The sequence below is a fragment of the Psammomys obesus genome, unplaced genomic scaffold, assembly GCF_907164565.1.
Source record: "Psammomys obesus unplaced genomic scaffold, mPsaObe1.curated_primary_1811, whole genome shotgun sequence".
In the NCBI taxonomy this organism is placed as follows: Eukaryota; Metazoa; Chordata; class Mammalia; order Rodentia; family Muridae; genus Psammomys; species Psammomys obesus.
In genome coordinates this window covers 52,227,792-52,248,208 of record NW_026585644.1, presented here as the reverse complement: position 1 = coordinate 52,248,208, position 20,417 = coordinate 52,227,792, and the positions used below count along the sequence as shown (strand labels likewise).

The following is a 20,417-nucleotide window of genomic DNA, read 5'->3' as shown; positions in this document are numbered from 1 at the left end:
GTGTGTGTGTGTGTGTGTGTGTGTGTGTGTGTGTGTGTGTGTGTGTGTGTGTCAAAGAAAATACTATTTTGGGAAGGGTGACTGAGAAAGCATGGAGTAGTCAACTCTGTGCAGGATATGAGATATCTATAGGTAACTCTTTGAGGAAAAGACTATACTCTTGAACAGAACAGTATCTGTAGAGCATGTGGTACTGGTCATGCATAAGAAGATTGAGCTAGTGTCCTAAGCCAGATAAATCATGGAATGACACAGTGGAGTGAGCAAATCACATGATTTAGAAAGACAGAGGAGGAAAGAGTAGAAGATTTCCTGTGTGGAAAAAGTATCCAGAAAGTACATGCAATGTGAAAAGATCACAAATAGGGAGAAACTAAATCCCAGTGAAAAAGAGAGCACACACAGTAAAGGAGTATGACTAGATTTTGGTTTATGTGACTGAGTAAAATTGAAGGGGAGCCTAAGACAGGGAAGTTTTGCCTTAATCTAGTAGGAAACAATAAGATATTCAAGATGAGTGAGCAGCAGACTGCCAGGCATTATGGTGGTGATTCGATTGCAAAATACCCTATAGCAAACTTAAAGGAGCTCTGTACAGGTCAGTTGCTGTAAGCCACAGGTAGAGTAATGGAGACAACAGCTGAAAGTCGATGAAAATCACAGCAGCCTGTTAGTTACCTCTGTGTCATACAGGGGTATAAGTAACTGATATCATTTTGGTCCACTCCCTTCATTACCCTGACTTATTCCTCATGTACCTTCCACATAGCCATCTTACAGATGACACTCATCAAGAATCTAGTCCTTTTACACGAGACAACAATTATTCAGATGGAATTATTAGACATCTTCTGGGCTGTCAGCTTTGTATCTCAGGATGTTGCCATGACTACTAAGATGCTTGGACACAATGAAGACTACAGAATTGCTTATTTTATCAGTAAGCTGTCTACCAAATTCAACTTTGGTAGCATTGTCAACTACAGGATGATAATAGCTATTCAGGGTGAGATTTGCATCTGAGCTGACTGCTCCCAAAGGCAAGAAACCCCTGTGATTGTAAATTTGGCAATATTTTTATGCTGTTAACCTTTCTTCCCCATGCAGAAATCTTTCTTCTGCAAGAACTCAATTCTTTTGCATCAGAGAGGAAATTAACTGATCTAACAATTCCTAGCAATAGACTCAGGTCTTATACTCTTCTTTCCAGATTAATTAGCATTTTCTATGTTTGTTTCTTCCTATTATGTGTCTAGGGGAGGTGTGTGAGTGTATGTGTGTGCATATGTGGTTACATGTCTAAATGCACATTTAAGCATGGAAGCCAGAGGTCAATAGCTAGTACCTTCCATGATATTCTTCTATCATTTTTAGAGACAGGATCTCTCACCCCTGAGCTCATCAGTTGTCTACATTGCCTAGCACCCTGTGTCTGTTTCCCCCTCAGGGCATTCAGGCCCATGCACACCTAGCTGGACTGGAGGGAGGAAAGCTTAGCCAGGGTACAGGTGAGTGCGATGCAAGATCTCCATAGGTACTGAGTGTGAGTGTGCAGGCAATGGACATACCCAGGGATAGCTTCAGAGAACCGATTCAGTTTATTTGTGGGGTAAAGAGATATTTATGCACCTGATGACGTGGTCAGGACCTCTGGGACAAGGTTTGTGCAGACATGCATCATTGCTGGAAGATGCTTCATCTGTATAGTCAGGGGCTGTAGGATCCTGGTCGGGAAGGGGGTGGAGTGGGGGAACTGCTGGACATCACTACTCCTTATGAGGTCAAACAAAAAGTAAAGCCTGATAAAGCCAGGGTAATAAATTCTTAGTAGGGTTGATGGTGGAGGAGCCAGCCTTATGGCACCGGGTTGGGAGAGGAATAAGCAGCCAACTCCTGCCATCTTCTTCCTCCATAACCCTGGGAGACTATGGTCCCACAACTGCTCAATGAGCTCTGAATTTCAACTATTTGTCTAAACACACACACACACACACACACACACACACACACACACACCTCTGCTGATTCTGTGCACTGTAGCATACTGAGAGTTCCTGTAAGTGAGGTGTATCAACCCTCTCATTAATTTTGAAGTAAAACTGCCTTCTGTCTCCTCACTGAAAATCATACAAGAACAGATCCACAGAAGGACTTGGAAAGCACATGTCTCAAATTAGCTTAGTATATCTTAACCCCAGGTTCTTCCTCATCACTCATGTTGTCTTCTCCCAACACCCCTAGACAGTAATATATTAACCTTCTATATTTCTCCATCTGAAAAACAAAATTAACTTCAAAATTCACTTCAAAAGTCCGGTCTGTCCTAATCAGATATAGCCCATGGGCAACTCAGTCTCCTTGGAGATGCCCTAGGAAAGGGAGCAGAGGCAGTGTCTGGCATGAACTCAGTTGCCTGCTCTTTGATCACCTCTTCCTGCTAGGGTGGCCTTACTAGGCCACAGATAAAGAAGATCCGTGCAGTCCTGATGGGACCTGATAGACTAGGGTGAGATAGTAGGGGAGGAGGACCTCCCTATCAGTGGATATGGGGAGGGCCATAGCAGGGGAAAGAAGGAGGGAGAGTAGGACGAGGAGAAGATGAGGGAGGGGGCTATAGCCAGAATACAAAGTGAATAAGTTATAAATAATAATAATAGTAGTAGTAGTCATTGTCATAGTAGCAGTAGAAGCAGTAGTAAAATTTAAAAAGAAAAAGTCTTGTCAGGGGAGAAAATGCCTCTCCTTCAATCTCTTTTGGCCATCAAGTGCTTAATTCGACACCTGTAAGCCTCACAAGTATGGGGCTCTCAATGTTACTTCTGTCCCAAATCTAGAAGGATTTGCCTCTAAGACAACAAAGCCTGATACATGACAGACACAACATGAAGCTCCCTGTCCCTGGGTTTTAAATGCCACACACAGTCTTGGAGGTGCACTAGGAAACTCCGGCCAGTGGAACCTCAGCGCCTGTGCTGAAGGACAATCATAGTATGCAGTCCTGCTCTGTTGCTCCTCACAAATGAGCAAAACCACCTCTTCAAAGCCAGAGACTCATTGGCAATGTGGATTGGTTTTCAGAAGTAGATAGCACCCAGCAGCCATTAGCGGTGGCCTGATAGGACCCATCTCAGGCTCACATAGACAGCTTGGACAGTAGATTATAAAAGGACGGTAGCAAAGACATGATATGAAGGAACAGAGCCACAAGGTTCCCTCTTTCCCTTCCTTCTTCTCTCCTTGCCTGCCTGCCTTTCTCCTTTCCTTTCTTCCTTATTCCAGGATGGGAACCACTAAGTTTTCTTTAGCATTGAATCCCTAATGCATAAGGAGAGAGGTCCCCAGTATATTGTAGCAGAGAAGGGAAGGATAGAAGAAGAAAAAAAGTAGGAAAGGGAAGGGTCATTTATCTTATAGAGCAGGCTAGTTGTGTTGCAGGCTCACTGGCTAGATCCTCACCCTATTCTGCAATGCTTACTGGGGAAGAGCTATTTTTGTCCTTGCTTCCATACCCTCATTCATGTCATCTACACTAACATTCATATTATGTTTGGCGGTGAGCTCCTAGAACAGATATATTCTAGCCAAGTGCTTAGCTTTGCCTGGGAAGGTTGATGTCCTTCATGAAGATGTGCCTGTATGCAGAAGGCATCCTTGGGCTCACCAGACAGCAGAATTGCCTGGCTAGTGACTGAAGAGCAATGTATTGGCAGACAATACCTGCACTGGATTGTACCCATACCCTAGTTAGAGCAAACACCGTGAATCAATCATCTCTGAGTCTGTGCAGGGCCAAGATCAGCACATAGTAGGCCCTTGATGAGAAGGTGGGCCTGGCATGGAAGCTTTCTGTTTGTGTGATGAGAGAGGAGCAGCTGCTGTTTTTAGGGAAATATCTTGGGGCTTTGCAGAGTGCGAACACCAAAGTGACAAACGCTCTAAGGAGGAATATTTTAATCTTCAGCAGACATTGCATAAATGTTCCACTGTGGTTTAATCACACACTCACCCACGGCGATCAACCCACAAATAAAGCCTAGTTCAAGAGGCAGTGAGCTCTTCCTCACCTAGTTGGGATACAGAGATGTGGGTAGAGAGCAGATGGTTGGTGGGTCTGTGAGAGAGGCATCTTAGCAACCTCCTTATAAAGTTCAGTCACCAGCATATTCCTGGCCAGGACCAGACCACATATATTCACTCACCAAATGCAAGAAAAAAATGCATCCCCTGATAGAAGAATCCAAGAGCCTTATAAAAACAGAAACCTCCCTGGGTCTCAAGAGAAATGGAGAGAAGGAGGAAATGGCTTGGTGATTAAAGTTCTCGTCACATAAGCCAGAGAACCAGAGTTTGCATCTCCAGAACCTACATGTGGTAGCTCCCTGTCTGTTGCTGTGATAAAATACTCAAATAAAAGTAATTCAGGTGGAAAGAGATTTATCAGGGCTCACAGTCACAGTTCCAGGTTACAGCCCATGATTGTAGGAAGTCAAAGCTAAACCTTGACACAGCTTCACACAGCACATCTACCCAAGAGCAGAAATAGAGGAGTGCATAAATGCTCACTTGTGTGCTTGTATTCAGCCTGATTTACCCACTGTTATGCAGTTCAAGACTCCATGCCTAGGGAATGGTACCCCCCACACTGGGTCTTCACACATCAATTAACTAAATTAAAGCAATCACTCAGAGACGCTACAGAGACCAAATCAATATAGATAATCCCTTACTAAAACTCACTTTTAAATTGCCAGTTAGAGCTAACAATCACATGAATGTCAAGAAGGCATGTGACTCAGTGAGAACGTCAGCCTTGGAAAATGGACACAAGGCATCCCCAGAGCAAGCAGGCTAGTTAAGAGAGAGATCCCACCTCAGAAGAATAAGGTGCAAAGCAACTGAAGAAGATTCCCCACATCGTCCAATGGATTCTGCGTATGCGTGTGTCAAGAACACGCATACCCATAAGCAGGTCCATTGTACATACACACATTTTTAAAAAGAAACAAGAAAGAATTATGGCTGTTTTGCCTTCTGTGAAAGGTTACTGTAATGAAGGGAAGGTGGAAAATAAACTGCAGCATTTTAAAGTCAAAAGGCGTTGGTCACCAGCGTGGGTTATAGGAGTCAGGCTTTACAAAGCACGTTCACTTTGTAATCATTTGCTTATAAAACACTGTGAACTGTTTAGTGGCTGATCTATGTCACAAATGAAAGCATAAGGTTCTGAGACGGTGATTATATCGAACAAGGTCATATTTGGACTACAAAATTATTTGGGGGCAGGAGGCCAAGGGAACTTCTTGTTGAATCCTTATCACATGGTGGATTATATAGTTGCCATTGTTTCACAGTAAGTCTTGCCTTTGATTTTCCACAAACAGTAAGAAGACTTTTGAAACTCAAAGATTATATGATGGATAGAATGAAGAACTAAAGCCATCAATGTGTGTCTCTCAGCCAGTCCCTCCCACAATCACAGATGTATACTGTCGATACAGAGGAAGCCAGTGTAAATCTGCCTAGTGTTCAGAGCACACTGACACCTCAATTACGTGTTTGCCATTTGAAATTTGTGAGCACCCATGTGAGGGAAGTTGAAGTGTACCTAAGAAATAGCTTTCTAAATAATTTATCTTGGAAATGAGTTGTGGCAAAGGGTGTGCAAACTGTTTAAAATATTAACTTTTTGTGGCTCCCAAATGTGATGTAAAAGTAACGGCTTGCCACAAATTGGTACTTTGATTAAAGTTACTCTTACTTCAGCATCCAAGAAGGTCTCCAAAGGTTGATACTTGGCAAAAGCATTAGCTGTGAGTCTAATCAGGATGGTCTTCAGGTTTTGAAAGTTCCTGTGCAGACAACAAAGTGTACTGAGAAGAATATAATGAAGAAGGTACAAACTGAAAGCCTGGCTGCAGACATTATGTCTTCCACTTTCAATCAGACAAGTCACCTTGAAGTCCCTCAGCCTGTTTTCTTATCTGTAAATTGTGATTGATAATAGTACCTTTTTAACAGGCTTGTGTGTTAGAGTCAACGACTTTAAGAAAAGTGAGACATTTGCACTGGGGCATGGTACAGACTGGGATAACAGGAATGTTCTAACAATTATGATTCCTGGTTTGAGTCTAGAACTTCACCTGTGCATTTCTAAGTCTTGCCCTTCTTAACTATCAAAATGAGAATTATAAAATAGCTGATGTTATATGTGCTACAGAAAAAAAAACACAAGATATGGTAACTTCTATTTGTTTTCTCCTTCAAAGAAACCCTCAGGACTGTAATGTATGCAACCAGCTTCTGGGAGTTCACTTACCTCCCCGGTAGTAGCATCTTGATCTATTGCCACCATAGAAAGCTTCTGACATAAGCCCAAGTATGGTATGTAAAATTTGCCACAATATCTTCTTAAGTTCCCTCTTTCAGCCTAAGTAGAGCAGCAAGTCATCCCCCATTTGCCAGGAATGGACTGTCAAAAAAGAGAAGGTCAAAACTGCCTTCAGAAACATTTCTCAAAAGATCTATCCCAAATCCCAATCTTTACTCTGTTTTCATGGTCAGTGTGTAGGAAAGATCTTTCCAGAAACCTGGACTATAGCATCCTTGTGTCAGAGAAGCCCTGGTTACACTGAAATCTGTCCTACCCATAATGGTACCCTGCAGCATACTCTGAATAAGAGGGCAATTGACTTCAACAGCAGAAGCTGCAGGGGGCTGAATGCCAGTTTTATTTTTTATTATTATTACACTATAACTAAGGCCCATATGTCAGGGATTTCTTCTCAGGGGAACTGGCTTAGTTCTCCATGATTTCTTTTCCTTTACTGGGATCAACACTGTCATAGATAGACTGAAGGGGTAGGAGCAGGACTCCTTCCCCCTCAAGGCTAATAGTGTCCATAGCTCTAGATGAGTTTGTGGGGACTACTGCTTCATCTGTCCTTGTAACAGTCTAGAGAAGCCACCACACCGTGTCTTCAAGTACTGATAGAAAACAACCCAAACTTCTCTTGAGAATCTGCCCTCTCACTGATACAGTCCCACGTTTCTGTAGTGTCAAGTGCTGATTTACGGCATGTTGAGGAACAGATGAGCTGACTAATGAATGCTTTGCATAAGAGAGATTCATCAGCCATGCCCTGACAGTAATGTTATTTTTAGCAACTGGCAGCTAAGCTGTAGGTAAATAAATTAGTATAGATGCCTTACCTTTTACTGGGGCCTCCAAGGTTGAGTAGAGCACACCAAACTCAAAATCAAAGAATCTAGGTTTAAAGAAAGAAAGCTAGCATGTGTTTTCCTTCTCATAGACATTTCTAGTGAATGGTAAGGGCTCTGAGATCTCTGAAGAAAGAATAGCTCAGCCCCATTAACCCAATATTTCATCCTTTTATTGCCATTATAGGCTTTCATTATTTTTTAATTTATTTTTCTTTTCTTTTTTTAGTTACTTTACATCCCAAGGGTGCCCCCTCACTTCTCTCCTCCCAGTCCCCCCTTTCTTTCTCCCTTTCTCACCAGATAACTGGAGCTTTTCTCTCCCCATATCAGCCTTACGTAGCACATCAAGTCACATCAGGACTGAGCATATCTTCATCCCCTGAGGCCAGGCAAGGCAGCCAGGGAGAAGTGGTCCACAAGCAGGCAACAGAGTTCATGTTAGAATCACCATCTCCCCTCCACTTACCAGGTACTCCATGTGAAAATCAAGCTGCCCATCAGCTACGTGTATGCCAGGGACCAAGGTCCAGATCATGCATGCTCCTTAGTTGATGTCTCAGTCTCTGAACTGGGTTAATTGTCTCTGTTGGTGTTCTTGTGAGGTTCCAATCCCCTCTTGGTCCTTCCAACCTTTCCACCAACACTTCCACAGGACTCCTGGAGCTCCACCCCATACTTAGCTGCAAGTCCCAGCATCTGTCAAGATCAGCTGCTGGCTGGAACATGCCAGAACACAGTCAAGTTAAGCTCCTGTCTCCAAGCATAGCAGAGTATCATTGTTAGTGTCAGGGGGTGGCTCTCTACCACGGAGTGGGTCTCAGGTTGGGCCGATTATTGGTTGGACTTTCCTTCTACAAATTAGTAAAAGATCTTCACCAACCCTATATCAAACAGAGGGCTAATATCTTAAATACATAAAAAAATACTTAAGAAATTAAACATCAATAAATCAAATAATCCAATTTTAAAATGGGGTACATAGCTAAACCAAGAATTTACAACAGAGGACTCTCGAATAGCTGAGAAGCACTTAAAGAGATGCTCAATGTTCTTAGACATCAGAGAAATGCAAATCAAAACAGCTCTAAGATTCCATCTTACACCAGTCAGAATGGCTAAGATTAAAACTCAAGTGACAACACATGCTTGGCAAGGATGTGAAGAAAGAGGAACATTCTTCCATTGCTGGTGGGAGTGCAAACTTTTACAACCTCTCTGAAAATCAGTTTGGCGCTCTCTCAGAAAATGGGTTATAGTTCTACCTCAAGACCCAGCTATATAACTCCTGGGCATATACCCAAAAGATGCTTCACCATACAACAAGGACATTTGCTCAATTATGTTCATAACAGCTTTATTCATAATAGCCATAACATAGAAACAATCTAGCCTTTCATTTTTAAACAAAGCAGTTCCGTCCTACAGTGTTTCTAAAATGGAAGCCATCTTAGAGATCATATTTCTGCTCTCTCTCCCCAAGAAACCCTTCCATGCCTGAATGCTTCGCCAGGGGTAGTAAACCTGTAATTCAGCAGTACAATTGTCTCTTCTGGTAAGCAGCTGTCATAATAAGACTTGGTCATTGTGTCAATCATAGACATACAAGATTAATTTGGATTCAGAAAGACTTGGTTCAACTCCAGTTCAGCCTCTCGTTGTGTGGCTTTGTGAATATTCCTGGACCTGTCTCAGTCTGTCTCCTAAGGTAGTATACAGGAATAAATAAAATAATCAATGGTAAGTGCTTGGTGTGGTGCCTGGCTCATAGGAAGTGTTCAATAATGTTGACCATTATTATTATGAATCTATACCTCCTTTTCAGAACATCACAGCACAAATCTATTGCCATTTCCACTTGGCTACTCTTCAGAATCACAGGTTGATCTTTCCAAGCAAATAGGCTGCATGTGAGTGTGGGTGGTCCTAATGTTTCACCCTAACCACCCCCCAATTACAAATATGTTACAAAATAAGTTGATTTCTTTATAAAGTAGATATACATACAGCTAGAGTGTCATGTGCTTTACAAATATATGTAAAACTAATGAAGGTTGAAATAAAGATAAATAAATAATGAACTTTTACACTTTTATCTTCCCTTATATAGTGTTCTACATGTTGCTAAGGTGTTTTTGCTGTTGTTGTTGTTTGCTTTTGGCTTGTGGCCTATAGTGCTGGAGAGAAAGGCAGTGTCATGGGATGTGATTCATCATTTTTCTAATGCTTACTTTAACACTAAAAAAGGCAATCCACCATATTGAGACTGTATTTTAATAGCTGCCAAAAATAAATGCAAACCATAAAATAAACAGATCCAATAGAAGAACTTAGTAATTGCAGCTTTTGGATTGTCACACGTAGTATCCTACCTTATACCTCTTTTGTGCAAGTTTTTTTTTTGTTTTGTTTTGTTTTTTTGTTTTTGTTTTCAAAATTCAGCTACTCAATTTTCTTCCCTAATGTCAATCAGGTGTTCTTTCAAACTTTCTGGGAAATGTTGCATTTTTTGTGTTTTTAGTGAAAACATCCAAATCACATGGAAAAACTTAAATTGGCTAGAAAAGGTATATTTTTCTTATTTTTAAAATATGCAATATGAGACTTTTTACATATGGTGACATACCTCATTTTTTGTTGTAAAATAGGCATTTGGATACACATACATTTTTTTTTCCTGTAGCTTTCTAGGTAACATAGATTTTTTTTCCAAATGCTGTTGCATTCATCATTGTTAATATAGTCTTTGCCCTTAAGGAAATAAAATATATCTAAATTGAAAGTATCTGCCTTAAAGTATTCTTTTCAGTAGCCGCTTGTCACAAAAAAAATCACTTTTGAGTCAGTTGGCTCTTAAATGAGTAAGTCACATATGTCATCTCAAATTTTATCAACTTTCTAATATTCTTTATTGTGTTGTATTAGTTACTTTCTGTTAGTATGACAAAACATTGACCAAAACCAACTCGGGGAGGAAAGGGTTTGTGGGTTTGTTTGACTTACACTCTCACATCATGGTGCATTCTTGATGAAATTCAGGACAGGAATGAACAAGACCCTATGGAGTCATTGATGCAGAGATCATGGAGAAACTCTGCTTAGTAACTTGCTCTCTAGACTTGTGCTCAGTTTGCTTGCTTTTATATCCCAGAACCACCTGCCAAGGAATACACCATCCACAGTGGGATGGGCCTGCCTACATCAATCATTAAATCAAAAAATGCCCTACAGATATGCCCACAGACCAAACTGATGGAGGCAATTTCTCAGCTGAGAATCCCTCTTCCCAGGAGGCACTAGCTTATGTCAAAGTAGCAAAAGCTAACCAGTATACCTGTTGAAATGCTAAGAGATAATAAGATGCTGATCAAAAAAGGAGAGAGATTCAGAAACTAAACAAAATGAGCCAGGTTGATTAAGGAAGATATATCAGAAGGAATAAGATAGCAGAAAGAGAGTAAAGGAGGAATTCAGGAAACTATGGAATGACCAGCTACTTGGATGTCATGGAGATCAAGGAAATAGCATGTTATCAACCCCCAGAGAGTTAGGGAAATTCAAGTCAGAACTGAGAAAAATAAGACAGAGTCTTAATATGACAACTACAACAGACGCCTGGTACACAGAAGTAACAGTTTGGGGAGGTAAGTTCATTCCCCTGGAATGAAAGTCAGCTAGCTCCTGAGGCTAAGCCAAGATTTCTATCATGATTCTCTGGTACCATCAGTTCCTTTGAGACAATGCTACATGCTCTGACCCAAAGCAGAAGCTCACTGCCACGTGGAGCATTGGGTCAAACAACACCTAGCCACATAGGGCTAAACTCTTCGGAATGCTGCCCTTGGACTCACTAAGTTCCCTATGTTTGTTACAAGGCTTTGTTTCCACAGAGGTTAGACATGTTTGAATTGAATATGGGATTTAGATAGTCCCAGTTTAGAAAGTATAAAACGAGATGTTAGGAAATGAGACGCTCTGGCTGTCTCCCACAATTTTATACACACAGTCATTTACAGAGATAAACTGGACCTCTACAAAGTCAGCCCAGTAGTTGGAAATCTAGCTATGAGTCTAGGCTCTTATTCATTAGACTAAATCATCTTATACATTCTTCCATCTAACACTGATTCTGAGATACTGAACCCAAATATTTATTCAGTAATTCAGAAAGCATACATCATTCATCACATTGATTACTAATATAAAAATTCCCAAGCTAATAAAATTGTAGTTAAAACAAAACTCAACATGACATCAGCAACCTTCATAAGTAATGGCTTCTTTTTGGATCTAATTGGTCCTTCTTTGCCCATTCCATATCTGCTGGTTCGCTCACTTGCTAACATTTATTTCCAACCCCAAATTAGTAGTTATAAAAACGGCTGGCAGGATCGCCTCCTTAAATCAAATTCTCTAAAGCACTTGCTGTAACATTCAAGCTATGGCCTAAGCTCTGTCCCTTCCACATTTCCTAAGCTGAAAGAGAGCTGGTTCACATAGCCTCACAGTTCCTCATTCTGTACTATACTGGACTGTGAGGAGACTATAAAGAAGTGTATGGTTGTTTGGCATAAGTACAAATAGACATCATTAACTTAAGTGGGGTGGACAGTAGTCCATGGTGCTATAACATTTTAATGAAAGTATCAATGGTGCAAGAGGCCTTAGAGCCACAGGATAATCCTTTTGTAAAAGACAAGTACATTAGCCTGTAGCAGGAAAAGTGAGGATGATTCCTACCAAGTGCAAGGACCCCACTAAGTTTATCCTGGAAGGAGAGACAATTTTAGTATTGCAGCCTAAAGATTAAGGGCAATTGGGATAGAAAGGCACTTACACCAGCTCAGGATAGGAAACTGACTATTGGAAGGGAAAGCTCCAAGCCAGTTACTTTTCTTTGAAAGAACCATTTGCAGAACTTAAATTTGCTGACATTTTACCCTTAGGCCTTTAACTGTTCCAGAAGATAAACCACAGTTGAGTGAATCAAAATAATTTTGCAGCAAACAATCATTTGACCAAAGCAAACCCATTGAGACAAAGCGCTCGTAGCTGATTGCCCAATTCCAGACTCCATCAGACGTGAATTTATTGATCAGAGGGGAAAAGATGAATTGAAAGCTAAGTGTACATCAGAACCCCATTTCCTGCCTTATCTTGGGGTTATAGGGAGTCTCAGCTACAGTGTTATAACCAATAATCCATCCGGCTAGATGGTCACTAGATCTTTTTAAGTGTCTTAAATTCAACATTATTGGAATAATTTTAGCCATTTTCACTGTGTATTTTCTTTTCTATAAAGACCAAAGATTTCAATGTGCTTTTGTGAATGTCTGCAGATACTCCATACCATGGATATGGGAGCTCATTCTGTTGACATTAGCTAAATGTTTTTCCCTGTCATTCTCATTGGAGAAGCATGATTCCTCACGTCTTCAATTACACACAACTCTCAATCATTTGCAGTTGCTAATACCATGTCAAATCAGGTGTATGCTGTGGATGCAGGTAATACATTATTTTCATGTGCCCAACCAGTGACAGCAGACAACACTTAGGAGGGAGAGGTAGGCAGATCTCGGTGAGTTCAAAGCCAGCCTGGTCTACAAAGTGAGTTCCAGGACAGAAAGGACTAGATGGTGAAACTCTGTCTCAAAAACAAAAAGAAAAAAAAATCTTAGCTAGCATCAAGCACAGCCTGTGTTCCAACCAGGGTGTAAATATTACGTTTCCAGGGCGAACACAAATTCTGCCTTTCAAAATGTGGTTGAATAATACATGCTTTGAATTTTCTTTTGTTTTCTTTTGGTTTTTAGGGTTTCTCTGTATAGCCTTGGCTGTGCTGGCCTTGCTTTGTAGCCCAGGCTGGCCTCAAACTCCCAGAGATCCACCTGCCTCTGCCTTCCTGAGTGCTGGGATTAAAGGTGTGCACCACCACGCTCAGCTGATAATTTGGAATTTTTAAAATTTGTTTTCCCTTTTGCTATATGAGTATTTTACCAGCATGTATGTGCATGTGCCACATATATCCCTGTGACTGCAGAGACCAGAAGGCATCAAATTACTAGAAAGTAGAGCTACAACTTTGTGTGCTGTGAATCAAGTCATCTTCTAAGAGCAGCAAGTGATCCTTAACTCTAAGCCACCTCTCCAGGCCCTGCTTTGGAATTTTGATGAACAGCTAAGAAGAAATGGTACTAGATAAGGAGAGATTGTCCTGGGAGTGAATCAGGAGATCTAATTCACTTTTATTCTAATAGAATATCCTTTGCTTATTTTTTATAATTCTCACATGTAAACAACGAATCTGATCGTATGTGTCACTAATTCCCCTTTTACATGCCCTCAGATGCTCCCAACATATCTATTTCACCCTTGCATATCTTTTTCTTTTAAAAACAATAACCCAGCAAATTCAATTAAATGTTGCCTATTGGAATGTTGAGTACTTTTGTTCTTTAGTAAGTTCATAGGGGCAGCAGCCATGTCACATCCAGAAGGCAGAATTTCACACCACTCTTACCCATCCTTCAGTTCTTATATTTTTTCTCCTCCCTCTCCTACAATATTCACTGAGCCTTCAATGAAAGTGAGGTTGATATTGATGTACCACTTTAGGGATGAGTACTTAATAGTCACTTACTTTCAGTTCTTTGGCCAGATCTGAGTCTCTACATTAACTACTGACCAACACGGAGAGAAGTTTCTCTGGCCATGTTTGGCAGCCACATTAAACTAGGAAAATAAACATAATATATCTAGAAGGCAGTTTGACAGCGTGTTCTTTAGAAAAATAACAGTAGTAGGTTCCTCTCTGGGGTCTATGACCTGAGACATGGGCTTTTGAGCAGAGCTTATAGTACTATACCTAAATTACTTCCTGCGAACCAAACCTCAAATCCAATCCAAAAGCAATTTGCTACCCTATAACCTTGGTACCACTGTTGCACTAGTGGGCATGTCTTGCCTGGCACATCAGTATTGTAGTATGCAGAGATAGCATTGATGGATTTTCTTTATGAGTGATGTGCATAGCATCTTCAAGGTCTGTGGAAGCTAGCCAGGAGGGAGAAAGTTTTCAATCAAGGGCTGGATTTCTCCATACCCTACAATGAAAGTGACGTGTTTGGTATCTTTAGCAGTAGAGTCTTACCATCTAGTTATGGTGGGCAACTAAAAGCAATTGAAATAGCCTGTGTTGTTTTGGAAACATTGGGGCATCTTTTGCCAATAACTTTTAAAAACATATCATACATCTGGCACTAAGATTTTCGTTTAATAACTTCTGACCTCTAGGGGAAGCATTGTCCACGTATGCAAGGTTAAGGGACCTAACTTAGACCTGCAGTCAAGTCTTCACTCTGAGGAAATTCCACTTGTAACTGAACTCTGAAGTTAAAATTGTCCCAGTGAAAATGGGTGAGAGTCCTTCTCATAAAGCATATGCAAATAACTAAAGGCAGGGAGTAGCAAAGAGAGACACTGGGGTCCGTTGATGAAACAACATGAGGCTGAAGCATAAGAGTTGTAGTACAGAATATAAATTTCACTATGGGTCTTATGGGAAATAATAAACCTTTCACAGCAAGGAAGCAAAGCAATCTGGTTTATATGTCTTAGAAGAATGTGCTGCATGCTGCACAGAGAACAGATTGGAAAAGAAGAAGATAAAGTGTGAGGGCAAAAGGAAGCTATTTAATAAAGCTAGGGGATGGTACTAGCTTGTTTTACAGTGGAGTCAATAGAAGTGGACAAAATTACAAGGAATCAACACAAAATTTTGGAATTAGAACTGAAGAAGGCTTTGAGGTGGGCTGTCTATTGGAAGATAAGGAAGAAGCAGCCAATTTTTACCAGTTTTCCTGTGAATGATTGAAAGAGGCCAACATACTTCTTGTGAAAGGATCAAGGGAGAAAAGTTAGATGGAGGGGACTGTCAGGGGACAAATTCAGCTATGACAATGTACCAATCAGGAGGATGTAGGAAGATCTCATAGCAGACTAGAGAGGCCAGGAACTCTGGCCTCACTACAGAGGTAGGAACTCTGAACTCACTACAATCACAATCAGAAAGCCACAGAAAACAGAATCTACTTAACTGAAACTATTGAATAAGACAAAAGCTCTCCAAAAAAATGGAGTTGGGAAGAAGAGAAGCCAAACAAATGGAATATTCAAGAAAATGAAAAACAAACAAGTATGACATAACAGAAAGGGAAAGGAGAGACTGGCAAAGAGCATCGGATGATCCAGGAAGTTCTAAAAAAATACGAACTTGAATACTCATTAGATCTGATACTTGGTGGGTTGGTGAATTTGGAACACATAGTAGTTTGGGGTGAAGATATGTAGGTTGAGTAATCAGGTTGGAACAGACTGGACCATATACAGGAGATAGGAACCAAGAAAAATGGTATTTCAGGTAATACTTTCTGAAAGTTTTGCTGAGAATGAAGGAAGAGAAACAGGACTCAACTGCAATTAAAGACAAGCTTGATGTCAGGAGAGAGAGCAACTATCTATGAATACGAATCTGTGCAGAATATAAAATTTTATGCAAGTTGGTGTTTGTCTTAACCAAAGATCTCCAGAAATACTTGAGCAAGAGCTTACATGTGAGTGGCTAATGTATGCATACAAACTCAGAGAAAGGATATGGATGACGGAAAAAAATAGAAATAGGAAAGAGGGAACATCAAATCGAGAATGTACTATCATGGACAGGTCTGGTAGTGAAGGTCTGTAATCCTGGCACTCAGAGAGCTAAGACAGAAGGATGGCAGTTTTAAGGCTTCTCTGGACTATGGCACAAATTCAAAGTCAGCCTGGGCAACTTAGAGAGACACTGCCTCAAAATAGAGAATGAAAGACTGTTCAGGATATAACTAGGTTGTCAGACAGCTCTGTAGAATGCATGAGGCCCTAGGGTAAATATCAAGTGCTGTAAGTGGAGAGAGAAAGAAAGAAAGAAAGAAAGAAAGAAAGAAAGAAAGAAAGAAAGAAAGAAAGAAAGAAAGAAAGAAAGAGAAAGAGTTGTTAATAAGAATGTATATATCAACCCACTATGTTCCAAAACTATATGTTATAGTATAACACCAGACTAATGGGCTTAGTCAGGCTACAGTACTCTAAGATAAAATGTAAAATATATTTAGAATTGTTCACACATGAAACAAAAGAGGAAAATTTCACACTCACCAGGAACAGTCCACTTCAGGGTTAACACACAAGCACGTTTTTTCATTTATTATATACTATTTCTTTTTTAATTTATTTATTTTTTATTGTCAAAGCCTCAGAATAGCTTAACAGGATTCTATACATGCTTACCTTTAAAGTGGCCTAAAAGTCCATTGCAGAAAATGAAAGCCACTCAGTACAGCTGAAGCAAGCATCTGCCACATTAAATCTAACAGCAGCTTATTGCCATGGCAACACCTAGAGTAAAAGTTAGGCCAGGAGGAGGTACAATGGCAAGGAAGTGTTTGATAGAATGCCTGCCTTGCGGGTCGCAGTACACACAGTTCTGGCCTGGAGCGATAAACTGGCTTGTGTCCAGGCCATGCCAGAGTTCACAAGCAAGTGCTTGTGACTACTGGCCCGAAGACCGCCCTGCCTCTTTTTAAGACGAATTACCCCAAATGGCAGTGATCCCCGACAAGCAAATTAACCAAATTAGAACTCTGATATATTCCTGATGACAGAAACAAGAAACATTTTAGAAACATCACACAATTAACCTGGTATTTTACGAGCACATGCAGCATTCCAAGCCTCCACACAGAAGAAGACTGTCAGAAAATATTAAATATGGTCGCTGCTCTGATGTCTCATTAGGAGAATGCTGAAGGAACATTGTGCAGAAAAGATCTATAAATAGAGAAGGCTAGATCTCATGAAATAAGACTGTGTCAAGTTGAGGGTCTTTAACATTACATCAGTGCTCCCGAAAACACTGAGTAGAATCTCAAGGGTTATTGGGGAGCAATGGCAAAAGCGATTTTGGTAGAAACTTCCAATTTCAAATACTAACAGAAGCTGATGATGGGCCATGAGATGATTTTTACTTTTTACTTTCTTCTGTAAATGTCTTTCTAGATTCTTCATGAGTCGCATAATAAACACATATATTACTTTGGGTTGAAAGTAATATATATATATATATATATATATATATATATATATATACTTTTTAAATAACCACAGTATGCAGAACAACTGTCATTCTCACACATTGCTAGATGTATGCAAAATGGTACAGTCATTTTTATAAAAAAAAATGCTAAACTGTTTTCTATTTAAACATATACTTGCCATCTGACCCAGAAATCACACTCCAAGGCATTCACCCAAGAAAAAGAAAAGCCTATGTTCTCTCTGTTTGTATGTGTGTGTGTGCTTGTGTGTGTGTGTCTATTTCTCTGTCTGTCTCTCTTCCTTCTCTCCTTTGTCTGATAAGCATCAACCACACTCAGATGTTTAAAGCACCTTTTATATGTATGTGATAAACTATATAAACATTAATACATTTGACCAATGTTTTTTTACACAAAAAAAAAATACCCTGAAACCCCAATGGGGGAATAGATAAGCAAATTGTAAGGCATTCATATAAAAAATTCTAGTTAGCAACAACAACAACAAAAAAGAACTATTGAAACAACAACATGAGAGGGTTTGGGGTTTTGTGCTGATTTTCACATGTTATATTATTAAAAGAAAAGCCAGCCAGACTCAAAAGTGGTTTATTCTCTGATTCTATTTTGGAAATTGTGATCTTTTAGAAAAAGAAAAAGCACAGCTGCGGAAAACTGAGGACTTGTTATTAGGATCCAGAGACTGGGAAGGGGCAAAACACAAAGTGAAAATACAGGGGACCGGGACAATGGCATTGCATTGTTTGGGGTTGTGATGGTGGCTACATGCCTCTACGCATTTGTTTTCACTCATTGAGCTCTATGCCAAAAATGTTAATTTATCTGTATGAATAATTAATTTTGAGACAGGGTCTCATGATGGAACCCTGGCTGGCCACAAATTACAATTCTCCTGCATCAACTTCCTAAGCATTGGGATTCTAGACTGGTGCCATCGCATCCAGCTGTTAATTTTAAAGAAAAATTAATGTCATAACAAATTCTCCAAGAGAGCATATGAAAACCCACATTAGTCCAGTGCTGATGTCATCCTGATGTTGCTGGAAATATTAAAAGAAAAGCTTATCAAAATAAGTTCTACGCACAACGTTAGGAGCCAAGCAGGAACACAGCCTCGGAGAACCATTACAGCAAACCATAACCAGAATTTTTTGACTCTGAATATAGACACAGGGAACAAAACACCAAAATAGAGTCCAGAGCTTCAGTATTTCACAATGATGTGTATATTGATAGGGTCCTTCAGGATGCAAGTGAAAAGGACCAACTGTGGCTTAGCTAAGCCAGACACAGAAGAAAGAAATGGAAATAAAGCTATACTGGAAAGGTTTTGAGTCCTAAAAAATAAAAATGAAAAAAAAAAGAAAAAGGACAGTGTGCCTGAAGGTTTTTATGTATCACTAGACAACTGTCACCCCTTCCACCAAAACGTCATCCAGATTAATGAAGGTGCAGCTGGACACTCAGCATTTCGTTTTGCTTACTTTTTGATCCAGAGAATCATCTGTGCTAGGGTGGGAGACACCCATGCAAAACTCACTGGATATTCATTAATATTTAAGCTACTGGTCATTGGTAACATGGTACTAACTTTGACCATTAAAAAATATAAATCCCTTTCCCCAAAGCACACTCTTCCTTCAGAGGAATAATTCTGATATGTGTTCTGTAGATCTCCTAAATCAGGTTCTTGAGATGACAGAAACTGCACCCGTAGCAGTCGCCAACACCATTACTCATCCTGGCGCTGTCTAGCTTTCTCCTCCCCTGCTTCAAGCTTCCTGCCTTGGATGCCTTGAACTTACAGTATCCATCACATTAGCCATAAGTGGCCTTCATCTCAGACTCTCAGGCTTTGATTCCAAAGAAGATGAGCACTGAGAAGGATCCAGATCAGCTGTCCAGAGTTGTAGGGATTATTAAACTATCTCTCCACTCACGCATACTTGTCTCCAACCAATAGCAACCACTTTCTAATCGACCTTTTTAGGTTACTTGTGTTTCCTGAAGTCAATTAAGTGTGGACTCTCACACTGTAACCCCAACAGGACTTCTACAAAAGGGGAAATGCTAGTTCTCCATCAAGTATGCCAGGGCTTGGAAAAGGGGGTAACTAGGGAAATTTTGTTATCTCATGTAAGTTACTTTTGACTATTGCTAACTTATCAATGTTCAAAAATAAAACAGTATATGAATGATAGAATAGTGCCACCTTGTAGAAAGAATTGTAAATTTCTTTGCTCCAAGGAATTAATGACTGACTAGATCCTGGTTAGATTCTTAAAACATAAAACAGGTAGCAAAAAAATAATCTATTTTGTGAGTGGTCTGATGGGTTTCTTCTGACAGTTCATAGTTGGTATTTTGAATTTGGAATGTTTGGGTTCTGACAAATGTTTATATTACAGCTGCATCTCTCCTCACTTCTACTTTGTCTCTCTCTAGGTTAATATCCAACACAGGCATTAAGCACTTGCCAGCCTTTCACAAGATCCAGTCCCTTCAAAAGGTTCTACTGTAAGTTTTTATTGCTAGGATATCAATCACCCTTCCATCTTCATAACAAAGGCCTGAGATGATAGACTGAAAAAGAGCAAACAATTATCATAGTTCACACTTTCCCCCATTTCGTACTATGATTGGTTAATCCCTGGCTTCGGGCTTATTGTGGCCTTCTGGGTCCCTAATAGCCATCATATAATATATTCTCCAAATACATGGCTCTGGGTGAGTAGGAAGAGGAAGACAAACAGCAAAGAGGACTGGCAAATTTCTGTCTGAATGAAGTCAGCAGGCCACAGCAAGTAATAGTAACAAGTAAACTGAGAACCAAATCACAGTTTTCTTTACACTGAGGCTTAATTATTGACCCCCTGGATCTCCCCATATTCCTCCATCATTTCCCATTATTTTTAGAATAATGAATACTGTAAGTTCAGAGCATCTGAGAAAGGAAAAGAAGGAAGGAGGGAAGAAGGGAAGGAAAGGGAAGGGGAGGGAAGGGAAGGGAAGGGAAGGGAAGGGAAGGGAAGGGAAGGGAAG

General features: G+C 40.2%; 1 protein-coding gene across 2 annotated transcripts in view; it reads left to right on the top strand.

The window, feature by feature from the left end:
- The window catches only part of Fshr (follicle stimulating hormone receptor), a 185,104-nt gene that overhangs the window by 142,609 nt on the left and 22,078 nt on the right, over positions 1-20,417 (top strand). For both annotated transcript variants that reach the window (XM_055623235.1, XM_055623228.1), the window contains exon 5: positions 19,821-19,892. In XM_055623235.1, the coding sequence (XP_055479210.1) occupies positions 19,821-19,892 (72 nt within the window). The remainder of the gene's footprint in view (positions 1-19,820; positions 19,893-20,417) is intronic.